Source organism: Cheilinus undulatus, linkage group 13 (assembly GCF_018320785.1).
Source record: "Cheilinus undulatus linkage group 13, ASM1832078v1, whole genome shotgun sequence".
NCBI classification, from domain to species: Eukaryota; Metazoa; Chordata; class Actinopteri; order Labriformes; family Labridae; genus Cheilinus; species Cheilinus undulatus.
The window spans coordinates 28,354,094-28,376,168 of record NC_054877.1 but is presented as its reverse complement, the minus strand read 5'-3'; the positions used below and the strand labels follow the sequence as shown (position 1 = coordinate 28,376,168).

General features: G+C 39.2%; 1 protein-coding gene across 1 annotated transcript; it reads right to left on the bottom strand.

The window, feature by feature from the left end:
• Positions 1-750: 750 nt before the first annotated feature.
• On the bottom strand, positions 751-3,254 carry ticam1 (toll-like receptor adaptor molecule 1). The gene is made up of 2 exons (XM_041802355.1): positions 3,019-3,254; positions 751-2,790 (listed from the first exon to the last, which is right to left on the bottom strand). Exon 2 carries the CDS (start codon positions 2,649-2,651, stop codon positions 882-884), a length of 1,770 nt encoding a protein of 589 aa, XP_041658289.1. The 5' UTR covers positions 2,652-2,790; positions 3,019-3,254; the 3' UTR covers positions 751-881.
• Positions 3,255-22,075: the final 18,821 nt, after the last annotated feature.

Sequence of the window (22,075 nt, the reverse complement as noted above, 5' to 3'; positions counted from 1 at the left end):
TCTGAAGTACAGTTTCAAAATTTCCCTGGTATAAGGCTGTCTGTTATGGTGTAATCATGTTTTACCTTTTCCCCCAAAATTTAGACTTTTCTCAAAATTGTATTTCAACCTTATTCTCGAAATTTCTATTTTAATCTTGAAACAGTACTTCAACTTCATTCCCGTCCTTTCAGCTTTAGTGCCATAGGGCATAGCATTATTTTTTCCTAGCCCTAATCCTCTTCCATAGTTGCTGAAGCAGTAGCGCTTATCAGAGTCATCTTTTTAAGGAAAAAAAGGATTGTTTCATAAAAGGATATACAACCTGGAAAAAAAAGATCATGAAAAGAGTTGGAAAACTGTAGAAAAGAACTGTGTATCATGCTGCTTATCATATTGTGAGCTGAGTATGACTACAATATAATTGTAAAACAAAAAAGGCAGAAGCGAATGAAAACAGCAACAAATCTGTGATTTAAACATCTGTTAGCCTCACTTCTTACAATACAAACACATCTGTAAACTCCTGTAAGCAGCTGTGCTTCCCAATAATAAAGATCCTTTTTAGGAGTGAAGATATGTTTGACGACACTGCCCCCCTGTGCCTCACATCTATTCTCACAGCTGAAGTGAATTGGAACTGTAATTCCTATTTCATTCAGTAGATGGCAGTCTTATTCTTTATATATATTTGAAAGGCCTCAGTTCTGTTCAGTGAGCACTCAGGGGTCCTTCAATCATAAAACACAAAGGTTAGTTTTTGACACTTTTATTAATTTTACTAGTTTTATACAATAACAGAATCAGCAGTAAAATCCTCACAGTGGTTTTAAAAGCAGTTTCATTGTAGTGTTCCCAAAAAATGACAGTTTCTCTAATTTCTACAAATAAACAGTCCATGTTTATTCCCCCTCCTCCTCTCTGTAAATAGAATCATCTTTGTCCTCACCTCCAGGCAGACCCACAGTCATTCGAGAGTCATTACCAATCATGATGTACTTTGCATTTTCAATGTGAATATTTGGCTGCTTCTGAGTCTGATGCCCGGCATCACCCTGCTCTTGAGGCAGACTTGGATTGAGAAGAAGTTTCTGTGCAAGTAAAAGGCCGAGGTTCTCTTTCTCTAACAACTCTGCAGCTTTGCTCTCCTTGAGCAGCTGTTTCTGGTGCTCATTTGATTGTTTTAGTCTCTCCTGTTTCTTCTTCTGCATTTTCAGTGTCTGCTCCTCAGTCCACATCTTCTTTTGCCTTTTTATTGTTGATAGAGTCATCGCCTTTCGTGCTCTTTTCTCAAAGTGTTTATCCTCCTCAAGCAGGGATTTTGTGCGCAGGACTAAATGCATGTCCTCTCTGGGCATGCGGTTCTTCAGAGGCAGCACAGGTATCACTGTGTTGTATTTGTGTTTCTTGGTGATGGAGTTGATGAGGGCCGAGTCTGCTTCCACCTCCTGCCTGAGGGTGTTGAAGTTACGTGTGAGCAGGAGGAGAGTGAAGGCTGAGTTGTTGATGGCGTCCTCCACGCAGCGCAGAGCGCTCTTCCCAGGGATGTCGAAGTCCTCGCAGAAAATTGCGCCATTAGAACCGATGAGTTTTTCCAGTTTTTCCCTCATGCTGTCAGCCATATCGGCATCTTCTGGTGCATGCAGGATAACAAACGCATAAAAGATTTCCTCTTCTTCCTCTTCTAAACTATCACTTCTTTGCATTTCATTTGCAACTTCCATCTTGGGCAGGAAGATGTTTGTTGCAGCAGGTAGATCAGATTTAGGTTCTGTGGTTGGTTTGGTGGGTTGGTTTGGAGTCGGATGGATGTGACTGTCTAACTTTCTGCTTTCTGTAGACTCAGAAGGTTCAACTGATCTCAGCTCCCCAGGTTTTTCAGGGGCATTTCCTGCCTCAGCTTCGCCATCAAAGCAGGCAGGAGTGTTTGTTTTACATTCCTTTGGTGTTTCAGGAGTTCTTTTGTCATCTTGGAAGGAGGCGGTTGGAGGTAAACTTATCTCAAGGTGAGTGGGGTAAGAAGGCATGGAGCAGCTTGCCTGCAGTGGGCTGGGGATATTTTGCAGTCTCTCTGACTGACTCTGAGAGAGACTCACTTTTAAAGCTGTGTTTGCTTCACTTTGACTTCTGAGAGGATCACTGCAAGGCCCTGACTTGAGATCTGTTGAGGCGCACATCCACTCTGCCACCTCAGGGCCGCAGACCTGTTTAGCTTCCTCTCTGAGCTGAAAATACTCCAGATCGCCATTAGTGCTTGTTTTTCTGTCATCACTGGAAACGGCTCTCTTATATGCTAGATTTCTCTGATGATGACCACACAGCCTCTGCTCCGACAAAACTTTAAAAATGCGAGCCAAGGCCGCCAAAGATTCTCCTGTGAGCTCTTTAAAATCCCCACAATGGGCGCAGAAATCTTCTAATTTACCTCCGCTCAGCTGCCACTTTTCGGCCAGATGGTTAGCGAGGTGGTTTTCCCTCACAGTCTGGAGTTTTTCCAGAGCCTGTGCCTGTCTCTGGAGAACGATCAGACACAAGGCGTGTATGATTTTATTTTCAGGAGACTCACCCAGCTGGAATGTCAGGCTTTGCAGTCGTTCCGGAGGTGTTTTTACTAGTATGTCAAGGACGTCTCTCAGTCCTGTCCCCGGATTCTGTTCTCCTTCGGGACTCATTATCAGTTTTATTCCCCGTACAGTTTATGACAGAGGCAGGTAAGATCACATTAGCTCTTCCGGCTCACTCTCCTTCATTTCTGTACATAAGTGGAATTTCTGAAAGAAAGATGTTGCTGTTTTCATTGACATAGTAGGCCTATAAAGAGAAAGAAACGACAAAAATCATGTTATGTCACCAACATGCTCAGGTCCCGACACGAGGGATCTTTTGGACTTTGACAACATGTTAAGGAAACTAGCTATGTCTGTACCAGTACCCACAGCAACACTTTATAGCTTTAATATTTCATTTTTGACCACAATGGGAATTTTAAACAGAATCTGTAAACCTAAAACAATGAAAAACTTGAGCACAAGTACTCACTTGTGAGATCTAGGCGCCATAACATCAAATTAGGCTCCACGCTTGAATAAGGAAGTAAGTCAGTGTGTTTTTCAAGCTCAGTTCAGGCAGCAGCAAAGTCCTCTTCCTAACAGGAAATTCTATCAAGATTGACCTCAGAGAAAGACGAGCCCTAAAAAGTCTTGTCAAACTTGTGCTATCAATAGTTTATCTGTGGCCGTACAGCTCTAGGCCTCTGCCAGCTTTACTAAACTTTTGCACAGCACAATGATGATGTCACAGGTTGTGAAGTATGGGAGCTCAAGGAGGACAAAAAGCAAGAGCAGGAAGAAACAGTCATAGCTTTTGGACTTGTAACTTTCAAAAGTGCTTGAAAAGCACGTTTACAGTTTTCAACAAATGTTACACATTTGTTTGTCTGTATGCACTTTTTCAGCACCATGTGTTTTAAAATGATATAACCTGTTATTTTCAGCATCAATGGTATCAAAATATGCCCAAGATTTGGAAAACATAGATCTAAGATGCGTTTTGAATCCACAGCTGCCATAAGCAAAAGAGACAGAAGGCTGTCTGAATTGCATAAATTGTGTTCGGTTTAGACAGCATGACAGCAATTTAATGAATCACAATATCTAAAATGCCTAAGTATTTTAAACCCTATGACATAGGGCCTATGTTCTCAACTGGTGGGTTGTGAAGCCATTTCCAGTGGTTGCAGATGTGTGCTTGGAATAAATATGTGGCAAAACATCTAGCTTTTAAAAGCTGAGCTTTTATTTTGAAGGAATGATTGTTTTTGGTAGGCATCTCATTACCTTAACCTGATAAAAGTCTCTTATTATTCTGGTACATCTTGTGTTTTTACTCAAGTCCAAATTGCTCCATTTTTATCAAAAACAAATTTGGGTTGTGATTTTTTAAAAGGGAAGTAGTGGTGGGCCCTGGGGCTAAACCAGTTAAGAACCACTGTTTTAAAAGACAACAACTTTTTCATAAGACAGGTACTCGGGAGAGAAATGGATCCATCAGCAGAGGTGGTTTTAAGCATTTAGAGGCCCCCGTGCAACTAAATAGCACTACAAGCCCAACCAAACCAAACCAGAAGTTTAGCAGCAATTAGAAGAGCAATCTACAGTGCCAATCAAAAGTATTCATCCCCTTGGATGATTTACACTTTTATTAATTTTATTAATCAATTAAAGTCAATCTAATTTGAATTTTTGACGAAACAACAAGCACTAAGTCTGTGTGCATATGTCTCAATCAAGCTTGCACATCTGGTGGCCTCTCTCACTAGTCCCCCTCTATTTTGACCTCTCAGTTTGTGAGGACAGTCTGATGTAGGCAGATTTACAAATGTGCCATATTCCTTCCATTTCTCCATGATGGATTTAACTGAACTAAGCGTGCCTTGACGTTTTTTTTGTATCCATCCCCTGACTTAGACTTTTCAATAACCTTTTCTCTGAGTTTCTCTGAATGTTCTTTTGTGTTCATGGTGTAATGGTAGCTAGGAATACTGATTAACTAGTGACTGGACCTTCCAGACACAGACGTCTTTACATAACAATCACGAGACACATTCATTGCACAGGTGATCTCCATTTCACAAATTGTGAGACTACTAGCACCAATTAGCTGGAACTCTGTTGGATTAGGTCAGTCCCTTAATATTTATGCAATCACTTTGTTTTTACATCTTTTTCTCTCTCAGTATTATTGCTTCTACTCACAGTCCAACGACATGCCCATTAGGTTAATTCTTGCCAATGAATGTGGGTGTGTGCATTCCTCCCTATACTTTATGTCAACCTTGTGATTGACTGGCAGCCAGTCCAGGGTGTACCCTACCCTACCTCTTGCCAAATGACAGCTGGGAATGGCTCCGGTTCCCATTGACCCCAAAAGGGTCAAGTTGTTTTAGATAATGGATGGATGTAATTAATATTCTGTTTTTAACTCTGTAAAGCACTTTAAATTCCTTTGTGTTTGAATGGTTATCTATAAATAAACCTGCATTGCCTTTCCTGACTATGATTTAAAAATATTTAGGGCTTTTGAAGGGATTGAACTTGGCTGCTCGGGACAGGGGTCTTCCACTTGGATTTTTTTGGAAAATCAAAATCTACTTCGATGCTGTTTTACTCTCTCTTCACCCATTATTGCATTTAAAATGCAGGTCCTAATAAATGAAAGTAATTTTAGACATTTACCTCATATCTGATGCACAGTTACACATACTGTATATTTTGAGGTCCCTTGGAGCATCAGACCTCAGGCGACTGCCTACCTTTCCACAGTAAGGCTGCCCATCAAGAGTTGTATTCAAACTCCTGCATTGTCTAAATTACACAAAAGTTCTAGCAGTGTTTTAGTACTGAATGTTCTTGTGAAATTAAAACAGTAATTAGGCAGGGAAGGTTTTAGTAATTTGGAGGTCTCAGTTAAAGACCCAACTAGATTTTGCTAAAAGCAGTAACAGCAAGTGAACTAATTATTTTGAAACATGTCTTTCTAGTTAACAAAGCCAGAGAACTACAGGACATGCCCAGTTTGAAATATAAATACCCACACACCCAACAGAACTTCATCAGCACTTAGAAGAACATAATAACTAACACTCAGCACATCTAAATAATATTCTTATATGTCTCTAGTACAGGTGAAACTAATACAATTAAAATATATGTTTATATTCACACTATAAGTACAATATCAATTCCTCTGTTACAAATCATAACTTTGTATTTGTTGCATGCCATTTAAACACACAGTAATCAAATCAAATCAACATTGCTTCAATACATTAATAGGGATCCTCCTAATTATAATTTTCTTGATATTAAGACATTTTTTTGGTTTTTGGAGGGCTTCAGGTGACCTCCTGAAGGATTGTTTTTAGAGAATGAAACTCGTTCTTGATGATATTTCTTGACATTTAGCCTTTTTATACATCAGAAGATATAAGTATTCCTTAACCACTGAAAGTAAATTTAGATGCATATTTCATACGTTTGAACTGTTGACTATATCTTGAGGGCCCTTGGAGAACAAGGACTACCTTTGCTGACTGCAAAACCACATTTGTTGAAATTTTAATGCAAGTTTTTGTTCAAGGTGGAAACGACTTCTTTGTAAATTTTAACTTTTCTGTGCTGCTGCCTGTCTTGGCCAGGACACTCTTGAAAGAGATTTTTGATTCTGGTGAGGTTTTCTTGCCTAGATAGGGTTACATAAAATTTTAAAAATACTTGACTAGATCTTTATCTTTGTTGTCATATCTGGTATCGGACCCCTTTACTACACATAATAAGGGCCACCTATAAGAGGGGCTGAAGAGGAGCGCTTTCTGGGGCCCAGCCTAATGGGGTCCATGGAGGAAGGAAGAACATGCTCCATAGAGTTAATATGACAGCCATATTTAAATCAACCACTTCTATCAAAGAAACACATATTTTTAATTGTTATTTATGCTGTAGTAAAATATAACTTAAAAAATCCAAATGACTGCAAAAGTGGCAACAAGGGCAAAAACTGGCAAAAACAGATTGACTTGCAAAAATGGACAGAAAAAAGTAATGAAATGTGGTTACAAAGCGGAAAACATAGTTTCAAAGAGCAAAAATTTGATAAGAGGGGCACAATTGGGTAAAGTAAGGCAAAAAGGGTCAAACTGGTGGAAAATGGTGAAAAGCAGTTAAAAAGTGGCAAAAAATGTTCAAAAGTGCGATCAGTATTTCAAATCCACATGAAAAATTCTTAGGTGAAAAGTGTGGAAGTTTTTAGCTCCTCAAGTACAATAGGCACAGAAAAGAGAAAAATTCTGGCTTTTCTCTCCCTCTCTGCTGAAGAGCAAGTGTATTTTTATCCACGGAGGAAACCTCCAACCCTGTATTTACCAGGGGTGGGGTCACAGCAGGCACAGAGCAGGCCAATGTCAAATCTCTCAATATGCAGCAGACAGAGCCTCTCTGTTCTTAGTGCAGAGTTCAGTATGATATGTTTACTATTTGACCACTTCAGAAGGGTTACAGTAACTCATTTTTGTTGAGCTTTCATGTTAAAGAGTAGAGTATCACCATAAGTTAGGCTAAATATGACATGGCAGAGGGACCACAGCTCTGTTATTTTTAAGCATAACCATCTAAAGCTAACTGTTTATGGAAGAAAATGTAGGGACTGTATGAAAATTTTCACCGAAATCAGATGCAATTTCAATGTTAAAATCTCCTAAGGGTCTGAGAATAAGTAGAAAATGTGTTTGATACCATTTATCAAATCAAATCAACATTTCTGCATCTCTTGTTTTTACCTGTGTCTTTCATGTGAAAATATCTGGATGTTCAAAGAGGACATCTTGTTTTTGTTTTAATCCGTATTGAACTTAAGCAAAGGAGATTCTTGTGTGCTGAGAGGAGGAACACACACAACACATGAACACACATCAGCACATATTTCGTCAATGCTCTGTGACATTCACCAACCCTGTCCTGACTCATTTTTCTTTTAGCTGCGGTGAAAAAAAAAAAAAAAAAAAAAAACTGTGTGCTCCTTGCTGGGGGGCTGTGCTGCAGCTGCAGGAGAAACCAAAGCCAGAGTGAACACTACAAAGTGCATATTCAAGTCATACAATACAACAGGAAGTCATGATAAATTCATTAGATTTCACAAATAACAAGAGCACTTACCATACCTGAAATGATGTGCTGCATTGTGTTCGATCTCTGAATCTGAAGGGTTACAGAAGATGTTGAAACACTGGTGAGGTTGAGTGTTGTCATAAAAAATCTCCTCCATGAAAAAGTTCTTAAAATTTGTAATAATACCTTTTATGCACAGAATTTTCATTCTATTGGGACTGCCCTTGAGCAAATATTAAATTTAGCACCTTTTTTCTCTATGACGTGTATCCTCACGTTTTAGCTGAGGCGTTCTGCCTTATTCTGTCAGACAGTGTTGTTCACAGCTCGCTTGACTTGCGAACGCATTTGTATACATCACCAGTCTTTGCACATGCCTGTAGCTTCAGGGGGGAATAGGAAAAGGCATATACTGCAAAAAGTCAAATCTATGCAAAGAGTTTTTAAATTTCTTGTCAAAATTATTTAATTAAGTTATTTTGATCCACATTCAACTCATGAGGCCAGATTGAAAAAAAAGCAAACATTTTTTTTCTTAACTACAAAAAAATATGGCCTGCATTGCATGCCAGTAAGTTTAAAATCTGACAATGGTCTAGCAAAACTTTTTTTTTATGATTTCCGAATAAGATGTACTATCTCATTACGGCTCATTTTCAGACACTTAACAAGACACATTTTTTTAAATTTCTGCCCCATTGGTAGATTTTTTTTAAACTCCATGCAAGCAATTCAGGCCTTATTTTTTTCTCATAGAAATACACAAAATGCACAATAAGTCTTCTAAAATTGGAGATTTTGAGTTTAATTTGACAAACTAAGGAAAACCCAAAGAGGGTTTGGGTTAGGCACCCAAATCCTAAAAGGTAGGTTAAGGGATTTAAAGTCCGCCTCTGTGTATTCCATTCCTATACTTAAGGTCATTTCCAGACCATCTTCTAACATGTATACTTAAGTATTTGTTGCACCAGTTTAGCAGTGCTCAGTGTCATTTTACGATTGTTTTTTTAAGTTAGGGTTTAATATTAATCATGGAAGCCCTAACATGCATCTATACATTTTATTATATGCAATTTTTCCATCATAACAAGTCGATTTCAGTTATTTTATCAAGATCATGACTTTTTTCTATCATATCTTTAAAAGTAATACTGTTTTTTATCATAATAATGCAATTATATTTTGAAAAAAAAAAGGCTGAAATTAACTCACTAGCATGGTAAAAATACGGTAAAAAAGTATGGTATGTCCGTCCAGGGCCTCCATAGTTAATAACTCTGAGGATGATTTTCTTTCTCAAAAAAGTGACAAAATTCAGCCCAGTATTTCTGGTCTGGCCCACAACTTGTTAGATGTGCATGTTATTTCTTCCCCTAGTAAACCTCCCTTAAACACAAACATGCAAGCTGCTGCACACATGAAAGAGGTCACACAAAAAATGAAGCGACGCACACACAGAGTTCCGCACAGCCTCAGGATCATCCTCAGTCGGTTACATAACGGGCTGCCAAACGTCCATCTTTATTGAGGTCACTTCTTTTAACGAGAGGCACGCTCTCCCAGCAGCTGTGTTAGTCAGCCTGGCGGTAAATTCGCCTTCACCTTCAGGGGAAACATATAGCAAGAGGCTCTGTCAGCTCAGCGAATCATTGCTCTGTAGAGCTTTGCCGTTTGGAGTAAACGAATTATGACCTCTGCTTGGGGTTTGAAATTGAAATATTGCATTGTTTCAACATGGACACTCTTTCTTTATAAAACGCAAAGATGTGAGTGTGTCTTCTGGGCGTGGGAGAGAGCCTTGAGAGAGACACTGAGGGGTCACATATAAGAGGCTTTAGGGTGGACAAGTGAAAAGGAGGCCCTTTCTTGGACAGAGACTACGGATTAGGATGAAAGACATATGAGTGGGGGATGCTCTCTGTTTTTTATCTCTCACATCTCGCTGCATCCATATTTAACATCATGTCTGTGCAAAATGTGCAAGAAATGAAGAAGACACAATGGCAGACTCATCAGAAGACAGAGAGGTATAACAAAGACAAATATATAAGATAAGGGGTAAAGATCAGAGCAAAAATATGAGCAGAGACCTTGACAGATCGATCGGCTCTTTAGAATTCAGTTTGCAAGAGGCCGAGAGAGGCCACGCAACGCGCTGCTCTTTTCCCAGCCACTCGATTCGTCACACATGCTAAGAGAATTTAACACACTCGCTTCTGGCAGGCAAATATATGCTTCACACACATGTACATGCGAAGAGATACACAGATACAAGACCGTGCACTCATTCAATCGAGCGTCCACGCCCACAGTTTAGCCTCTATTGAGACACTGAATGAAACACCTGCACTTTAGCTACTCCTGCACTCCTCACCAGAAAAATTTAGCATTTTCCTGCATTCTCTGCAGTTTTGCTGAGGGACTCACAAAGCGGTGTACAGCCTTGAAATCTTACGCAACAGTGCATTTTGTTCCAGTGGACATTATATATGGATGGCTGCAGCTTTAGGTAACCGGCATACGTACGTCGAGTTTAGCCCAGTCCATGCGTGTTCTGTGTATCAAAGCAAAAATAACCCTTGTTATCACACACCGAGGCCTGTTTATGTTGTTGACAAAGCAGGCCAACAGATCTGAGCTAATGTGACAGTTAACTAGCATTAATTCAGGAGCAAAGGTAAATGAAGCGGGCCTGCGGACACGACAGGGGAGTGCAGTGTGGATGGGAAGACGTGTGTACTGTACCACACTGGACCATGCTTGGGTGAGCATGTAGGCCATGCCAACAACAATGCATAATACAGCCTCTGGTGATGGGGGATGCATATGCACACACACAACACCCCCACTTTACCTCACGCACACACGCACAGGCTCACACGCATGCACAGACATTGACGGTGATGGGGCATGGAGCAGTTTATGCTCATATCAAGAGAAAGTCTCTGATCAGTGTGACAGGAAGGGCACTCGCCCCAGAGGAATCAGCTAACTCTTGCCTTGCAAAAGCGCATCCACAATAAATCAGGCACGTTTGCATTAGCAACAGAGGAAAGCCAACGTCTGATATTTAACTTCATTAATATGCTAAATGTATGAATATGATTTGTTACGGTTCAGCGTCCAGAGTAGCATGTCCAAGAGTGGCATGATAACCCTGAAGAGAAGAATGAGCAGAAATTCAGGTTGCATGTATAATCCTCTCAGTTTAATAGGTTGTTAAGCTTCACAAGCAATTTACATAGGGCTTTTAAATTAGCACCAGTTTTGGTGTGCTTGAAAAATATGTTTTAAACTGTTTTTCTGACACTTTGGCCTGTGGCGAAAAAAAATCTTGCTTATTTTTGTGGTTTTAGCTTTCATTTTAATGCTTTTTCACATGTGCAACAGAAATATCTAAGCCTGATGACGCTTTGGATGTCTTTCTGATTCATCAGGTTTGAACCAGTTCACATTCTGCCTGGTAGGGATGTGTTTGTGAACGAGCTGGTTCTAAGAGCTGGCTCTGTCATATGAAGATTTTTTCTTTTTTATTTGTTATTGTTATCTAATAGACAGGATGATCTTTACTTCACACCACACTCTGAGGTCTTGTGCTTTCTGATATGTCGTTAATGTTTTATACCAGGAGTGTCACACAGCCCAGTCAGCGAGCAGGTTTCATCCAGCCTGCAAGATGTTTTATTGAGGTGGAACACTTTTGAAAATGAAAATACTTGATTTTGAGCACATGTGAGCAGAATATCTGCACACACATAATTAAAAGGTCAAAACATCGCTACATTTGGCTTACCTGGTAAAAGACAAAAAGCAAAGAGCTGTTTTAGAGTTGAAAGAGCTGACTGCTGAGCTGAGCAAAATGATCTGGATCACAATAGAGTGGTGCAGTCATGATGTAATTTTGTAGGCAAACTCAGAAGTTAGCACCACATGGGTTCCCTCTATGTTGAGCCTTTGGGGTTTTTCAATGGATTTTTGGATTATTGCAGAAAATAAGATCTGTGTCCAATAAGAGTTTATGAAACTTGCATGTTTTGTTCATAAAGATAATCTTCATGAATTGATAATATAAGCATCATATCTGGTTTGTTAATCCAACTGACGAAAGTAAAAAGCTAACGTCATCCTATATTGAACTACAACACGGTCACCTGAATTTAATGTCATCACCCGCTGAATGGCAGGCTCAGTTGCTGCGCTCTGGATGACGACAAAGTATTCCCGACAAACGCTGTAGTCCTTGTTAGCTGTCTTTTAGCAACCGCCTTGTGAAAAGATACACAAGTCAAAGGTGGGGCATGTTTCAGATGTAATTTATGTTGTAGGATAAAACATAAAAGTAGAGGTATTATGCCTTTTTTCAAGGCCTTACACATCTCTTTGATACCCACGTAGTAGCTTCACATGGTTTACAGCTCAAAAAACTCCTGATGTTTCTCACACTGGCGTCCTGAAAAACCCTTATTTTAACCTCCGTCTGAAACACTTCGTTTTTGCTGCTGTCTCTTTAACACCCAACTGGACCTGCTTTCCTCTGATTGGCCGATTTTCCAGAGGCTGGCCGGGCGGCACTCAATGTTTTGTGCCTGCCCCCTCCAATGTGGCTAATTTGCTATGCTAGTATTTGTAAACTTTGAATGAACCGGTCCAACTGAGTAAAATATGGCGAATTTTGATATACATGCGTACGTGTCACACCCGGAGTCTGACGCTGGTAGTTTGGAGAGAGAGGGGGAAGAAAACCAGCAGCAGCAGCGAAGGATAGAGCAGGACGTATCTGTTTGGTAAGTGTTACTGTGTTGCTAAACGGCTTTGTGGGGGCGGTCTGTCCACTTTGCCGGCAGCACAGATGAACCAGTCAGGAGATCTTATTGCGATGACCTCATCAGTTCGCTTCCTGTTCGCTCCATCGAAATCTCATCTTGGGAAGATCTTGGAGAGATTCCCAATGAACTGTTTTCATCAGTTTACACTCTAATTCCAAGATTTCTGCCACATAAGTTTATCTTGCAGTTTGAAAATTTGCATACGTAAAGTATGGACACCCAACATTGTGACTTTATATTTATGTTTTAAAAATTGGAAAAGTAAAATATCCCCTCTTTAAACTCTCTTGAGCTTATGTTAACCACAGACCTTATTCATAACCTGACATGCCATCTGGGAAAGCTTCAATAAGAAATGTCTGAGAAAAGGCAGAGGATTTGAAAAGACTCGGAGTGTGATTGGATGAACGCATTTCTACGGGCCAATAAGAGCAACAAAACACGTGACGTAGCACCTATTGAGCTGTGTGTGCGCAGCCACTGAAGAATAATGCTAAACATGGTGATTATAAACATGTAAGTACTCAGCTTTTGTAATTTTTGAAAAGAAAACAACTCAGTGCTGTTCTTTGTTCTTCTTTTAACAAAGAAATGTGGTTAAGTTCTGACAAAACTGGCGCTTTAGCAGCATCCACACTAATCTCTTCCTCCATAACTGCACCAGCTCTTGCTGCTGCTTGTTAATGTCACAACTCTGCTGCGTCTGAAAGTACTGCCCCTCGTCGCTGATTGGTCCTGTCACTTTCTAACCAGGCCCAAACAGTTCAGATGGGAGCTTTGCAAGATGGATTTGCCAGTGAGAAACAAGGAAACGGGCGTATCCATCTGCTTTACAAGGTTACTTATTTCAGGCATTTAACCAAAAACTCGACTTTCAGAGGAACCGAAAGTGCTTAAATGCTAACTTACTTCTGCATTTTAGGACTCATTCCTGCACCTCTCTATGCCCATCACTGCCTGAAACAATCTAGTGAGGCATTTAATAATTTAATATTGTAGTAATTTCACATATAGCAATAATGCACAGTTTAGTTTGATTTGATTAATTTGCTTTCTTGCTGAGATTAATATAAGAACAACCCGATCCCACTACATTACATAAAATAACCATGCTTTTCAACACAAAATTCAGTTTGTAAAAATGTTACGCTACTATCGCAGATGAAAGGTCACTGAAGTCAGTGGGGATCCATTTGTTGGTCAGATTCATATATTAAGTTTTTTCCACACTACATTTTTTTCCACACTACTCTACTACAAGCACACCATGCATTAGGGACCCATGCTTAATGGTGTAACATTAATGTTTAATATCAGGTATGTCGGCCAGGGAGCGGATTTCATCCGGCCTGCAAGGTGTTTTGAAGAGACTGTACAGTTTGAAAAATAATTACATGATATTTTAATAATTTAAAAAAATGAGCATAGTTGGGATAAAATGCTTGTCCAAATATCACTCATTTGTCATGACATGCTAAATTTGGCAGGTCAGATGAAGCCAAACTGGTACTCAGATAAAGAGCCCACTCTTTTTGCTGGGTCAAGCCGAATGATCTGGATCACTGAAAAGAGTCGGAATTATCATCACTAGGTAGTACAAGTTTTGCTTAATTTTGTAGCTTAAATATCTTAATGAAAACAGTGCAGTTAGACTCAGAATACATAAAGTGTGATTAACATTGTAGACTTCTGTTAGTATACTGTATTACAGGACACTCACATGCAGTACAGAATACTCGATCACAGCAGGTTGGTATTGTCTCAAATCATGCTATGATTACAGGGACTGATGATTTTTTGACAGCCACGGTCTTCTTCTACTCCTTTTTTACAGCATGTTGTACACAGACATTAGCTCACATGCCAGATGGAGGGTTTTATTTAGCCGTTGCATGGATATATTCCACATTCATCTGAGAAATCTCCCATAGAAAGTGTTTGGGACTTTTCAAAAAAATTCTGTGAAGGTGATTAGACAAATGTTCTGTCATTTATGACAGTGACAAGACAAAATGTGGTAGTAGACATGTGCAGCATCAATGCTAACCTGAGCTATACAGACTAGTGCTACCATAGTGTTTGAATGACGAAGCATATGGATGGCTAATATTCATGCTGAAGCATATTGGGAGACATGCAAAAACATCTTCACGGCCAAGAGAAGGTTTTGGTGTGGCTCTTTTTGCTTGTTTTAACAAAGAAATGTGGTTAAGGTCTCATTTAACTGTTGCACTAACTGCTTTATGACAGCCTGGCAAATCCATCTGCATTGGATGGTCAGTAACCCACTGCATTTGAGCATTCTTCTCAGTGCACTTCACACATTTGTGCTCACAGAATAGTAGTAGTAGTATTTAGTACAGAAATATGTAATTTGGAGCACACTAATAAAGTTTTGATAAATGCGACACTGGCTGCAGATTGTACATCTCTAATGGCCCCTCTGACAGTTCATGTGAGACGCAGTCTCTATAAAAACCCAAGTGTTGTAATTTTCCGGCACATTTTATTTTCAGTTTAAGATTTAAAAAAGAAATCAAATATATTCATAAACAAAGTATGGCCGTTACATTCATGATATAACTGCATGGCAAACATTAAATACTGATCAACATTTAATAAATAAAAAAGAGAAAAAGGTCAGAGGTCTTATCCGAGATTAAAGTAAGTATCATCTAAAGCTAACATAGCTAAGCTAGCTATGTAATTATGTTACTACATAAGTCAAAGTATTGACGTTTTCTTTAGCAACCTAAGTTTTATCGAATATGGGTAAAGCTAACATACCTATGTAGATAGCATGGTTATGTAGCAATATACAGCTGCTTCATGAGCTGAGCTTTGTTAACTATGTAAGCTACTTTATCTACGTAGATTATGTGGCTAAAGGAGCTATGTAAGATGCATTTGTTGAATTTAGTTTTCATGGAGGACAAGCTTTTTCCTGTAAACAGACTATTTACTCAGCTTTATTAAACTTTTTCTAATCAGGTTTAGCAGTACAGGTTTTTACCTCTGGTATCTTAACCCTAACCTAACCGAAAATTTAACCAAAATTTTTTAAGTTTTTGTATTCATTGCTTTTCGACACATAAGGCATCTCACATGAATGGCCTGTGAGAGGAGACATCAGAGATGTATAGTCTACAGCCAGACTCCTCTGTATACATGAACCAGGAAAGAATTCTTTAAATGCTGAGCTAAGCTAATATATCCTAGCTTATGCATGATAGAAAATGTCCTCTAACTAATATATCCTAGCTAACATATCCTCGCTTAACCTTGCAAAGCAGATGGATACACCCGTTTCCTTGTTTTTCACTGGCAAATCCATCTTGTTCCGCTCCCATCTGAACTGTTTGGGCCCAGTTAGAAGTGACAGGACCAATCAGCGACGAGATTAGCATGGATGCTGCTAAATCCCCAGTTTTATCAGAACTTGACAACATTTCTTTGTTAAAGGAAGAACAAAGAACAGCAGTGAGTTGTTTTCTTTTCAAAAACGACAAAAATCGAGTACTTAAATGTCTATAGTCACCATGTTTTGCGTTATTCCTCAGTAGCGGCGCATGCGCAGCTCGATAGCAGCTACGTCACGTTTTGTTGCTCTGATTGGCCCGTAGAGATGTGACAGACAGAACGTTCATCCAATCATACTCTGAGTTTTTTTCAAAACCTCTGCCTTTTCTCAAACGTTTCCTATTGAAACTTTTCCAGATGGATGTGTGAAACACATCCATCTGGCGCGTCAGATTAATCCTTGCTAACATATCCTACAACATATCAGCCAACCTAGTATATCCCAGTCCATATGTATCTACCCTAAGATACAGCTTTCAGGCTTTTGGCATGTGTCTACTTGGGCACAATCTTGGTGATGGGTTGCTTTGGCTCAAAATGAATTTAAGTCTATCTGGGCAGTTTATCAACAATAGAAATGTGACACAAGAGGTAGACAAAGGCTCTATGTGTGTCTGGCATAAACTGTGCAAAAAGCCTGTGAAGTACTGAAACCTTAGTTTACTAACTCATACATCCTATTTTTCTCTGTGTTACTGTAATAATGGGTGAATTAAAATTTTTTCTTAATATTCTAACTCATGTATGTTTTTGGGGGATTACAAGGCTACTCTTCCCATGGCAACAATTTAATTCCTGAAAATCTCTGGAAAGTTGCCAAAATTTCCACGTTAGGCCTATGTGAAAGTTGAGTCAAGTGGATTTGTTAAGTCCTGTGCCTTTTTTTCAGTCATATGTTTTGTCCCATTTTAGATCCAAGCTTGACATTTTTTCCCATTTAATCAATATAAATGAAGGACAGTTGGGTCACAATGTGAAGTTAAGGGGAGTGTGGTAGCCACATTTGAGAACCTCTGCCAAAGAGGACTTTATTCTAGACTACTCTATGGTACATGTAGTACTGTCAGTGTATTGGAGCTCAAGTGAAACATCCACTTGAGAAAATATGGACATAGTAGTGTTTCTCCAGGATCAGCTGAGCCGATATAGCATGCTTCACGGATCATGTGCAGCTGTGAAGCTCTTAATAAAGTCTGAAATGCATTCATACTGGTGTTATGCTGACACCAGGGAAACTCTCCCTTAGTTCTGAAATAATCATCACCTTAATTGAGAAAGAAATTATATTCTTTTTACTTTTCTCATTTCAACTCTTCATTGTAACTCTTCTTGTAATTTCAGTTTATTGTCTGATTAATTCAGAGGGGTATTAAGTGCCATTTTAAATCGAGTATAAATGCAATACATTCTGCACATTTAAAAAAAGCTCATTATAATAGTCTATTATAATGAATTAAAAACACATGTAACTGTTTGTCTTTTTCAACTTGGGACTTTGTTCATTTTTCAGCAGATTATTTTTCCATGGCCTTAGATGTAAGCAAGAACATCCAGCGTATGACCTTGGTTGTGTCAATCCTCCTTCCCACCAAGTGGTGGCCTCAGGAGGGTTTACTCGCCACTACACGCCTTGCTTCAGTCTCAATTTTGGCCTAAACATGCCTTTAAGTTCTGCACAGTACTATAGGTATCTATGATCATAGCTAATGTGTCCTAGCCAACACATCTTAACAACTCCCAGCTAACATATCCTAACTAATGTATCTAAATTATGACTCCAAGCAAACATGTAGCCAATGTATCTTATTTAAGGACTCCTTGTTATTGCTTCCTATCTAACATACTAAAGGTAACGTATCTCAATTACAATTCCAAACAAACATGTCCTAGCTAATATATACCTAATGTACCTTGATTATGACTCAAAGCAAACATGTCCTAGCTAACATATCCTAATGTATCTAAATTACGACTCTAAGCAAACACGAAGCTAATGTATCTGGATTAACAACTCCAAGCTAATGTATCTGAAGTAGCACCTCTTAATGTGTCTTAATTACGACTCCAAGCAGACAACAGTGTTGCCAACTCCTCAGTAAGGAAAGTAGCTATTGGCTGTCCTAAAAGTCGCCAGAACTTGCTAAATGACGTCATCGCCTAATATTTGCATAATTGTCCACATGCATTTAATTGTAATGGACGCTGTCGGAGAGAGAAAAAACATCATGGGAGAGACAAAGTGAGTAAAAAGACCCTTAAGATGTGTAGAACTACAAATGAACTTGCTTCTGTCGATTCTTGTCCATATAATGTTACAATTCCAACCCCTCTCCTTTATCTGAGCTTGAGACAGGTAAAAATGACTGTAGAGATACTCTGGCAGAGTTACTTTAATTTTTATTTTTAGCTTCTTATTCTATTTATTATTGAATTTTTCTTAGAAGTTTAGTTTTCTTATGTTTGGTTTAATTTTAAACCTTGTAGTCCACTTAAAAGCCTACAATAAATCCCAGTGAAACATTAACGATTTTTTTACCATAACATGTAGGTCTATAATATGTTTTTTTTTTTTTTTTGGTATACGGTCTTCATAAACAATCTAAATGGACCAGAAAGAAACAATACAAAAAACTGTCAAGGCGCCTTCATGATTAATCTGCAGTCTGGACATGGAGGGGTGAACATCTCCTGCTCTGACTGCAGCTGAGGGGGACTGCTGCTCGAGGACTAGGTGACTGGGCTGCCTGTGAGTGCTTTGGGATGGGGAGGGGCCCACAGCAGCACCTACTGCTCACTGAGAGGAGCAACAACGATGTGTGGTCTCATGCCAGAGTCTCCTGAAGTCTCCAGTAACACTAGAAAAAGTCGCTAGATTTGTCACCAGTCACTTTTTTGAAAAAGAGTCGCTAGAGGGGTCTGAAAACTCGCTAAATATAGCGACAAAGTCGCTAAGTTGGCAACACTGGCAGACAAGTCCTTGCTTATGTATCCTTAAGCTTCTTTGATCAATGCCAGTTTTGCCCTTAATATTACGATTAATTTACTATCACTTCTTGATACTTCTTACTAGTTTCCTCCTTCCTGATTTACCCATTTAACTTTAAAATAAAATCTGTATTACTGTACCATTTAGCTGATTTGACTTAATTTGTTTACTTGAAAAGGTGTAAGCTGTGTTTTGTTTTGGCCAGTAACAATAATGGTTTCTAAAGTCATCCACCCATTTAAATGTGAAAAAGAAAAGAACAGGAGCAGAGAAAATAATACCAGCATTGTCCTAAACTAAAAAAAAAAATAAAATGCACCCAATCTGGCAGCACTTGGCGTTAAGATCACTGCCCATCCAAAAGCTTGTGCCCAATCCCCCATGTCACTTTTGTCCGTCTCCAAACCCTGCGGATGCTCGGCTTGTGTAGCAGATGCACATAACCAAAGGATGTGAGGCATGAAAGCAATGGGAAATTCATTACATATTCCTACCCCCCTCCGTTCACCATAATCACCACAATTAGCAGACATCTGCAGTGACTCCAAAGCTGGGAGTGTATTCAGGCAATCAGAGCGGCTTCAGCAACAGCACTGACTGCAGCCCCCTCTGTGATGGGCCTCATCCTGAAGGGAAGCATTCCATTAGAAACTCAGTGATTAATTGAGACAGAGAATTCGCTCCTGGCATCGAGCAAGAATGAAGCCTGACGGGGAGGCATCCATGATGGCAGAGTGTAGGCAGGGTTGGTGGATATGGACCGGGGTAACCGGGGACTGTGCCGTATGGTTGATATTGTCAGAAAGGGTGCTCAAAATGGGACTTGCATTGAACAGTATGAAAATGTTTGCCAAATAGCAACTGTCTTTCTAACCCATCAAGTAAATAAAATCTGTGTGTACAGTAATGATTATCCAGATGTAATAGCATAAATATTGCATGGAAAAAGCCTTTAGTGTTAATTGCCAACTGGACTCGTTTTCTTTCGAAATCCCTTTATATCTGGATAGATTCTAAAAGCTCTACTGTCTGTTGTTAGCCTTTAAATGAATAGAATTAATATGAAACTGCTAAAACTTGTTTTATTGGAAAAGGTTTTACTACTCTTATTTAATGAGAATAAAATGGGAAACTCTTTCTGTCTCTTCTGCAAATATGGCACTGCGGCTATCAGCTAACAGTCTGTCTTAGCACGATGTGTGACACAATATGAAGCAGTACTCTTACAACTGATTAATACACTTCCTATTGCTTTTTTTTCAGAACAAGTAACATCAAAAGTGAAAGCTAACACTGAGAAGGGGCTTGATTTTTTGAACAGCCTGTAGGATTGTATGTCCACTTTTGTATGATATAAAATCACAAAATAAATAATATAAATGCTTGTTCAGTTACTACGGAGTCATTTTTGTTCCAAAATGCAAGAGCACGTTGAAAGTTTTTGACAGTATCACTTACGGACTTCAGCTCAAAATCACCTATAAGTGCTTAGATTTTTTTGTTTGTACCCAAATTGTCTACTTGCTCTAAAATATTTAGTTGCTTGCTCAAATTTAATGCTCAGTATATTCTGTCATTCAGTGTCACAAGTAAGTTGCTTGCTTGTTAAACTGCTATTCAGATTTTTCTCAGTGTGACGTACGAAACTTTCTGTGTGCACCCTGAAATGTACTTTTTGCACGTACAAAACTTTCTCTGTGCATGCTGAAAAAGAATTTTGGCACATCTGAATCTTTCTCTGTGCATGCTGAAAATGTACCTTTGGCACATCTGAAACTTTCTCCTTGCATGCTGAAAATGAATTTTGGCACATACAAAACTTTTTCTGTACATGTGCAAAAACTGTCTGGGCCTGGTCAAATATTATCTGCTTATTCACAACATGCTTTTGCTCTTGAACCTTTTTATTAACCAACCAACAGGTTGCAATTCAAGGAAACAGTTAAACTTTTTCATCATTACCTCGTTTCATGTTAAACGAATGAGATGTCGAGTGCTAGCAAAGAACAGTGCTACTCTTAAGCTGCTCTCAAACAAGCATGGGATGATGATGATGATGATATTGCCTTAATGGAGGAGGAAGTAATGCTCAATGACTCGCGTCCAGCCAGAGAAGATACTCCCGTTAAAGAGCCCAAATCCAAAAAAGTCGAAGACGACCACCATACAGGATGAAGATTCATCTAGTAATGTCATCTTAAACGCCATTCCTAACCTATCATGAAAATTTGATACTCAAAGCATTTTTTCAAGCTTTGAAATGGCAACTGAAGGAAAACACAGAAGCAATAGTGAAGGTAAAAGATTCAGTTGAAGCCAATGCATCAGCTTGAAAGGAATAATAGAAGATGTGGGCAAATTAAAACAACAAATGGCTACTCTTTAGAAGGAGAATGGAGCACTTTGTGAATCATGCTTGGAGCAGGCAAGATACAAGCAGAGATTGTGGTTAAGGCTGAATGGCTTTCCTGAAAAAGAAGGTGAAAGCATCAGAGATGAAGTGGTCAAAATCCTGGCTAAAGTTGTGCCTCTGTCAACGGAAAAACTACAAAACACGGTGGACACTGTGCACAGACTTGGACAGAAAAGGAACACAGGCAGACTAAGGCAAATCATTCTACAGTTCCCTATGTGGACTATTTGTGATCAAGTTTGGAAGATGTCTAAAAATGCGAAGATCTGCAATGAGCTGAAAATCTGGTTCAGGGAGGACTTCTGCAAAGAGGACAGAGAAGCATGTGCGCAGATCTGGCCAAAGGTGGAGGAAGTGGGGAAAAGGGGCTCAAAGCTTACCTGCGGGATAGACATGCGGTCAAAGATGGCTGTCGTGTGGCTGGGTGAAAAAAAATCATCACTGTTTCTGACAAACTGGGTTGAGGAACACATTGACTGTATTATGTTAATTTTGTTCAATTTTTACAAATGCAGAGTACGTTTGACAATCATATATTTACATTTTATAATACTCTTTACAGTTCCAGATACTCTCATCAAGATGCTGAGGTATTTCTGAGAACCATCAAAGATTGGATCCCAAAAATAGATCAGGAATTTAAAGCTACAACAGAAGCTGAACTTACCTTAGAAGAACTTGACTCCGCCATTTCAAAAATGCCAAACGGAAAGTCACCTGGCCAAGATGGTCTCACAGCTGAGTTTTATAAACATTTTTGACCAGATATCAGGGATTTGATCTATAATGCTTTAAAAGAATACATAGGTAACTCAAACCTGTCAATAACTATGAAACAAGGTTTAATAAC